General features: G+C 43.5%; 1 protein-coding gene across 1 annotated transcript; it reads left to right on the top strand.

The window, feature by feature from the left end:
- Nucleotides 1-798: 798 nt before the first annotated feature.
- Nucleotides 799-7,409, top strand: nags (N-acetylglutamate synthase). Its single transcript, XM_076032338.1, has 8 exons — nt 799-1,310; nt 2,669-2,949; nt 4,086-4,299; nt 4,397-4,577; nt 5,290-5,329; nt 5,424-5,555; nt 5,989-6,171; nt 7,013-7,409. Exons 1-8 carry the CDS (start codon nt 924-926, stop codon nt 7,176-7,178), a joined length of 1,584 nt encoding a protein of 527 aa, XP_075888453.1. The 5' UTR covers nt 799-923; the 3' UTR covers nt 7,179-7,409.
- Nucleotides 7,410-8,060: the final 651 nt, after the last annotated feature.

Below are 8,060 nucleotides of genomic sequence, written 5' to 3'. Positions count from 1 at the left end.
ATCTATCTATCTATCTATCTATCTATCTATCTATCATTTTTCTTTATTTAGCTCACAGTTATTACTAGTTCACATTACTAATACATATGTGTATGTTTTATCGCTAAAGATATAGGATTTATGGAAGAATTCAGTCATTTTTAGGCTCTCTATGACAACTTTTTTTTTGCACATAACTACAGATGTGATGATATTGGGAGGTATTGGAGGTTGGGTTTCCATGAACGCATAGAATAATGAGGTTTCATGTTTGTTATATTGGCTCTTTTGATTTCAGGTGGGGGGAGAAAAAACGTAAAAATAGAAATATTGTTTCCGTGAATGCAGAGGACCACGGCCTCCAGGGAGGTGGACAGCCGAAACAAAGCTCACTGGGGGTTGGGGGTTGTGCAGTTTATTTTGGAAAGCACTAGAAAATACCATATTTTGTCAGTAAAGCTCGGTGGGTTTTCTGCCTTTATGTGTCTTCTACGGGGAAAATACCACATGACTTGTCAATTTCAAAACTTAAAAAAGAAAAAGAAAAAAGAATAAACAAAAAAAAATGAATTTGACAATCTAATAGAATACATTATGAAAGTTTTTGTTTGTTTGTTTGTTTTGTTTTTAAACTGCTGCCGACTACCCTACGGCAACACAGAACTCGCTGAATGAAATAGTGTTTGATAACTGTGACACTTGGAGAAACGAGTGAATATGAAAAAGGAAAGGACCCAATGTTCGTTCCGTTCACAGCACCACCCGCCCCCCACCTCGTGTCTGATGAAATGTGAAGTGCTAACGCAGCAGCAGCGGCAGCGGCGGCGCGCCACTGAATCAAACTAGTGGCAGCTGCCAGCACTAGCAGCCTGCTGGCTGGTGCTCCTGCCCCACCGCCTCGGCACTCATTCCCGGCCACGGAAAACGCGGTCAGCACCCCACTCATGGCTAAGTTAAACTGCAGCTCTTCCGGTTGTCGGGCCGTCGTGATGGCAGGAAAGTACCTCTCGAGTCCCGCTGGGCCGGCGCTGGGCCGGGGGAGCCCGGGCCAGCGGCAGCACCGAGGGATGTTGGGTCGCCAGCGCCGCGGTCTGAGCTCCGAAGCGGCCGGCGCCGGAGGCAAGAACGCGGCCTTGAGTCAGCTGGAGCCGCTCGGCTGCCTGTCCGCGTTAGACCGACAGACCGACAGGCTGGCCAACCGCAATTTGATTTACCGGGACGTGAGGGCTTTCCTCAGCGAGGTCGGCGGCGACCCCCGGGAGGCTCGGTACTGGCTCACTCAGTTCCAGAGGGCGACGGCCACCCAGTCCCCCGCTTTCGCTGTGCTGGAGGTGAGACTCCGCTTTTGCAAGTTTAAAAAAACAACATTAAGAAAAAAACCGTCTGCACTGGGACGTCATAAGTGTTTTTATACAAGCTGTATCCCGTTTTTAGGATTTCCGGCACGATGCATCTGAATTGTGATACTTTCATATTTATTTATTTGGTTATTTATTTATTTATTTCTAAGTGTAAAAGCCTGTTGCTTTTGTACATACCAATTTACACAGTTACTACAAGCTACCACAGCTGCAAGGTGTTCCATCAACTGCTGCTGTGCACACTTGATGGAAAATGAATAACATTTCGTCGTGAAATCGTAAGGCTAAAGCAAAGAAAGAGGTTATTTCAGTACTGTGTATATGTCAGGAGTTGCTTTGTGACAGCGTTTGACTTTTAAATTAGCCTTTAAAGGTATAGTGTGTGAAATTCTGCCATCTAGTGGTCAGATCTTTAGATCGCAGCACTCACCGTGGCCTACGCACACAACCCTGGATACCTCGTCCACCTTCTTCTTATTTGTAGACGCGTGCGTTCAGCTGTTCACCCTCAATACGAAACACGATCTCAGGCAGCCTGGATTGTCCACACTGACGGCCTTAAAAATATGTCTCTGTGTACAATTGCTCTGTGTATATTCTCTCATATGTAAATATGAGAGAATATATATATATATATATATATATATATATATATATATATATATATATATATATATATATATATATATATATATATATATGTATGTGTATATGTATATATATATATATATGTATGTGTGTGTGTGTGTGTGTGTGTGTATATATATATATATATATATATATACATATATATGTATGTATGTATATACATATATATATATATGTATATATATATATACATATATATATATATACATATATATGTATGTATGTATATACATATATATATATATGTATATATATATATATATACATATATATATATATATATACATATATATATATATATATATATATATATATATATATATATGTATATATATATGTATTTGAAAAAGGGTAAGAAAACCAAATTACTTCTATAATAAGTAATTTTTATTGTATTTCTGTAGTTTTACCAATATAAAAATTATAAATCAAGCCAAATTTTACACACTGGCCCTTTAACTCAAATACAGACATACTTTGATTTACTGTGAACCATTTCAACATGAAAACCCGAAAAACAAAGGACACATAGGTCGAAATCCCTGACAAACTCTGAAAGTGGAATACTGCGTATGTACACTTGATGCCATAAGCCATCTTCTCCAAAGATGCGCACCTCTTTTCAGATCTCCACTCGTTGTTTTCCCTTCTTTGTCTGCGACCGTCCCTTCCTCTTGCAGGTGGACAGCTCCGTGTTTGAGAGCAGAGGCCTGGTTCAGAGACTTGCCTTCGGGCTCTCTTTCCTGCAGCGGATGGATATGAAGCCCGTGGTGGTCATGGGCTGGTCAGAGTACGAGGACACGGAGCCCAATAAGACGGTAGTTGGGTCTCGGTGCACGCAAGGGCTGGTGGCTCGGAGTCAGCAGCTCACAGAGGCTCTGCAGCAGCATTCTGCCACCGTGCTGCCACTCTTTTCAGCAGAGTCCTTCCTCCTGCTGCAGGATGCCCCGAGTGGAACCAGGTGATCAACACACACGCACCGCGTCTCCACTGAGGACATTCACGGTGACTTCAGACTGTATTTGTTGGTTTGACAATAGGGTTAGATTTCATCTCAGTGACACTGGTGCGGTGCCCGTAGTGTGCACAGAATAGTTTGAAAAAAAAAATGTTTTTGTACACCTGTAAAGATTTCACCAAATCCCAAATATTGTCGTGAACACAAACCAATAATTAAAAAAAAAAAAAAAGTTGTTTATTGTCAATAAGACAGAGTAAGAAAATCACATTCCTTGTAAGGGGGTGTACAGTTCCACCACTGAATGCTTTGGTAGGGAGATGTCGGTTGAAAGACAATACTATACATTACATTATGAGACATACAAACATGAATCTGATTTAGCTTGCATACAGTTGTAGTTTTTGAAGTTGCAATGCCTTGCCTGTGAAAACACAACCACAGCGAAAGCAAGACTAAAACGCCAAAGCTGTCAAAAGCCACGTGGCGTCATATGCCGTGATGGTGGACTGCAATTTTGGCTCCTTTAGCCTACAAGCTCGTCACAGGAATGCTTAAGGTATGTAACGACACCCACGGGAGTTTAACCACTGCTGCCCATCCCCCTCGACATCAGAACAGAAAGACCCGTAACACTAGAGCTTGAATTCTTGTCTCATCCAGTTTGGTGGCGGAAAGGTTAGTTCAGCTCTGACGTGGACCAGAGAAGGTCCCTTTATAAATATCCAGTTAACTCCCCCGTGGTTTATTTGTGGTGCGAAAGCAAAGTGTACTATGAGCCAAAGGTGAAGAAGTGTACCGAAAGCACACAAAACGTACAAGTACGCCTGAAAAGACAGAATTTTTTGAAGCCATAAAAGGGTGGCAATTTGTCCCGAAAACAAAGCTCTTCTGAAAATACAGTCAGTTCAATTCAGGGGATAAAAGATTCTTGTTCTGCTTCCACAATCCCTCATGTTAGCGTGTGTTGAAACAACTTTTCGTGCATTTTGCTGACTCATGATTTCCTAGTGTGTCATCTCCCATTTCAGGAACTACCTGGAAGACCTTCAGTCTTACAAGAAATTGATTTGTGTCTCTCCTTCCTCTTCCCTTTCAACGCCCCCCCCCCCCCCCAAACCCCACCCACCCCTCTGCAGTGCCCCACCATGTGTCACTGTGGACATTAGCCTCCTCCAGTGGAGCCTGGACTGTGGGACAATCCCACTGGTTTGCCCGGTGGGGCGAGATAGCCGAGGCTGCTCAGTCGCGTTGGATTCCACCGAGGTGACGGCGGCCATATCCCGAGCGCTGCAGCCTCACAAAGTCATGTTCCTCAACAACTTGGGAGGCCTGCACAGCCAGGAGCACAAGGCAGGGCAAAAAGACGTTTTAAGTCACTCAACTGATTCCTCTCCAAACAAAAGAACCGTCCACTGGCGACTAACGATTAGTTTGCGTGTCATTCCAGGTGCTGGCCACGGTGTCGCTGCCGAGCAGCCTGCCCAGTCTGTGCATGGCGGCGTGGCTCAGTGTGACGGAGCGACGCCGGGTGAACGTCATAGCAAGGCTGCTCAACCAGCTGCCCACCGAGTCCACTGCGGTGATCACGTCGGCTGACACGTTGCTCACAGAGCTCTTCAGCCACAGAGGTGAAGGCGGCCGTCACAGCGGGAGGAGGAGGAGGAGGAGAGCTATTTTTAAGTGCAACCTAAGAGGTTGTGTGTGTGTGTGTGTGTGTGTGTGTGTAAGGCACCTAGAATCCAATACGGCGGGCCATTCATTTCAATGGAGTTGCGAAGTCAGCGCATACGGAGGAAAAGTTCTTGGCTTCCGCGTTATGCGGCCCCATTTAGCGTGCAGCGCAGAATAGTGTCACTTCCCATCATGCCTCAGTAACTCACGCAATGCATCAGGACGCGTCGGCCAATCACAACGAGCCGAGACGCAGCAGCACATACGATGCTGTGACCTCATAATGGGAATAAACTCTTTTTTTCTGGCCTTTATAGATTATTTTTCTGAAAGGTTTAGAGTCTAGGATTTAAAAATCTACAACAGAATTTTTTTTCTTATGAACTACATTTCAGGTCGCAGTCGTCCTGTCAGCCGTTTTGCATGCATTTATTTTTGTATTGCGGTCGATGGGGGAAAAAATGCTTTTTGGGCCTCGTGGGATTTTTGACTGCAATATCAAAAGTGGCCGCTGGAAGAAAATCGCTGTGCCGCCAAATTGCCAATCCGCTATCTGGCTCTCATAATACTTCAATTGTGTGTGTGTGTGCCTGCAATGAGACGCGGGGCTTAACGTCCCAACACTAGAGTGACACTTGATGATTTAATTCTCTTTGCACGCTCTTCCAGGCTCCGGAACTCTTTTCAAAAACGGAGACCCCATACACCGGTAGGTTCTCGTCACTGACGCCCGCGTGGGTGTACGCGTGTCCATTTTTGCCTCCATCAAACCGGTTTGTTGTCTGATGTGTGTGTGAGCGCAGGTACAGCTCTCTGGATGAGATCGATGTGGAGCGTCTCCTGGCCCTCATCAACAAGTCCTTTGACCGAATGCTCTGCCAAGACTACATCGACTCCCTCCAAGGACGCCTGCATTCCATCTACCTCTCCGAAGGGTAAAGACCCTTGTGTATGCGAAACATATACCTTGACCCAGTTACGCAGAGGGTGTGTTCCTGGTTTTATTAATTTTTTTTTTTTTTTTTTGCGAAATAAAAGCAACATTTCTGAAATTTTTTATAAAGTACAATTGTGCTTTGTATGTGTCTCCGTTGAAGGGTTTTGGGCACAAGCTTTGTAATTCTGGTAATTCTCTTCATAATTCTAATGAAATCTCATCTTGCGAGACTTTCATATATATACATATATATATATATATATATATATATATATAAAGGAATGTAAAGGAACAAATTGTCATTTCTAAACCGTGATGCCAGATTACTGAGTCAGGCACTGTGTAAACTTCACAGTGGGGAGAGGCTTTCATCAGACGCAAGTGGCAGAAAGAGGTGTGACTGTGTCTCTCTTGTCTCTCTGCCTTTCCAGCTACAGTGCGGTTGCGATCATCACCATGGAGCCGGTGAACAACGGCACCCCCTATCTTGACAAGTTTGTGGTGAGCAGCAGTAAACAGGGTCAGGGCACCAGTCACATCCTGTGGGAATGTATCAAACAAGATCTGGGGAAGTTGTTCTGGAGGTCCAGAGCCACCAACAGGATCAACCCCTGGTAAGCATGACTTTCTGACAATCTTGTGAGAGTTATGGTTAAGAGCTATGCTTCAGAAAAATACCCCCCCCCCGACCCCCGTACAGCAAAAATTCAAATGTGATTTGGGAACTTGGACTATTACAGAAATTAGCTTAATTAACTCTAAGTTGAAATCTAAGTTCAGAAAATACTAAAAATAATTAAACTCAATACACTCAATAAACTAAGCAAAGTAAATGAAATTCATTCCAATAATAAAGGGTTGCTTTTTAAGAAAGGTACGCCAAAGGGAGCCTTTATTTAACTAAGAAGATAAATAAACATACAAACAAATAAATACATTTTCCTCTGTCTTCCTCTCAGTTTGCCAGCCCCTCAATTCTCTCGCGTCGTCATTGTAGATTGGATCGGAAGAGACTAACACAAAAACTATGATATTTCATTGCGAGTCTGAGTCACATTCATGTGATCAGAGAAGTGTAAAAAAAAACAAACAGACTTTATGTTAATTCCCAGTCTCAACTGCATTAATAGCTCTACGGTGCTTCTTCATCAAAGCCAAACCTGCCATAACGAATGTCTCAGTTTCAATGGATTAAAGATCGGCCGGTCAATCGGTAGGAAAATATTGATCGGGTAAAGTATTGTGATATTTTGTGCTGCAATATGTATTGTTTCTTAAAGACAGTTTGTAGGCTGATATATTCACTACATTCTGTTGCTGTATCCAATTCAGAAAACACAGATTTAAAAAAATCCTCCTGCTTTCTTCAGCTAACTAGCCAGCGTTGAATTCCTCGGACCGCTCGAAAAACATCGGAGAAATCTTGATTTTTATGCTGGCTCATCGTCTCCTCAGGTACTTTAAACAATGCGACGGCAGCTTCGCCAAGGGCAAGTGGACCATCTTCTGGTTTGGCCTGACGGACATCCGGGATTCCTACGAGTTGGTGGAGTTTGCCAAGAACGTCCCTGATTCCTTCCTCCCTGCCGAGCTGCCGCCCACAGCTGTTGCAGGAGTGTGATGGCAGCAGCCCTCCATCTGCTGCTGCTGCTGCTGCTTCAGCTCACAGACTTTCAACAGCATTATTTCAATGATTTTTGCCCCATTTTTTTTTCTATTTTGGATCATTCTGTCTCTAACCTAATGCTCGGTACCAAAAGTTGCAGCAAGAATTTTTACATCCTCTTTTTTTTTATAAAGTTGATGTTTGATCTTGGCATTCAATTGAAATAAATATTATACTTATTCCTTACACTGAATATCTCTGCACACACCAATCTACATGGGAAAGGCAGCTTTTACTCCTTCCTTTTCTTTTTAATTCCTAAAGAAACTGATGATTTGGTTCTGAAAAATTTTCTTCTTTTTTCTTTTTCTTCAGACACAGTAACACAATCGTTCATTCGGGCTGCATTTGAGTATTGTTTGAAACGGTTGGACCATTGGAGAGTAATGGCCTGAGGGTTGAGCAGGTGAGTTTGTGGTCCTGACCAGAGTGCGGGAGGGAGTGAAAGATGTGCAATGAGCCAGCATCACCACTTTAGTGACTTCAACAAAGCTTTCTTCTCCAAGCAGCTCCAATGGAGATGCTCAGATCTGGCTGACGTTGTACTGATAAGCTTACAGAAGTGAGGGTCTGCGACTGTCTGAGTGTGACTCTGTTAATGGAAAAAAAAAAACAACAACTCCGCTCTATGAAGTGCGATATTTTGGTGCTTTGTTGCCTGTCACCACTGCATTATTTCCTCTGCTGGATTGTTCTTCAGCTCTGTCACCTCTGCAAGGCTTCCAGCTTGAAGCCGCCTACATCAGCATCTCTGCTGCTGACAATCATTACTCACGTCTAAAATGGCACCCGCTACTGTCACTGCACAGTCTATAGTACTATTACAGTACTGCTATG

The sequence above is a fragment of the Nelusetta ayraudi genome, unplaced genomic scaffold, assembly GCF_046127955.1.
Source record: "Nelusetta ayraudi isolate G7.1 ecotype Tasmania unplaced genomic scaffold, CSIRO-AGI_Nayr_v1 ptg000034l, whole genome shotgun sequence".
Lineage (NCBI taxonomy): Eukaryota > Metazoa > Chordata > Actinopteri > Tetraodontiformes > Monacanthidae > Nelusetta > Nelusetta ayraudi.
This window is presented reverse-complemented; position numbering and strand designations above follow the sequence as displayed.

What these genes read in the sequence shown, in the direction of transcription:
- nags (XM_076032338.1), top strand. Translation starts at nt 924, where the DNA reads ATGGCTAAGTTAAACTGCAGCTCTTCCGGTTGTCGGGCCGTCGTGATG. An exon ending in AGAGCTCTTCAGCCACAGAG is followed by an intron (nt 4,578 to 5,289) that starts GTGAAGGCGGCC and finishes ACGCTCTTCCAG; the next exon opens with GCTCCGGAACTCTTTTCAAA. An exon ending in AACGGAGACCCCATACACCG is followed by an intron (nt 5,330 to 5,423) that starts GTAGGTTCTCGT and finishes GTGTGAGCGCAG; the next exon opens with GTACAGCTCTCTGGATGAGA.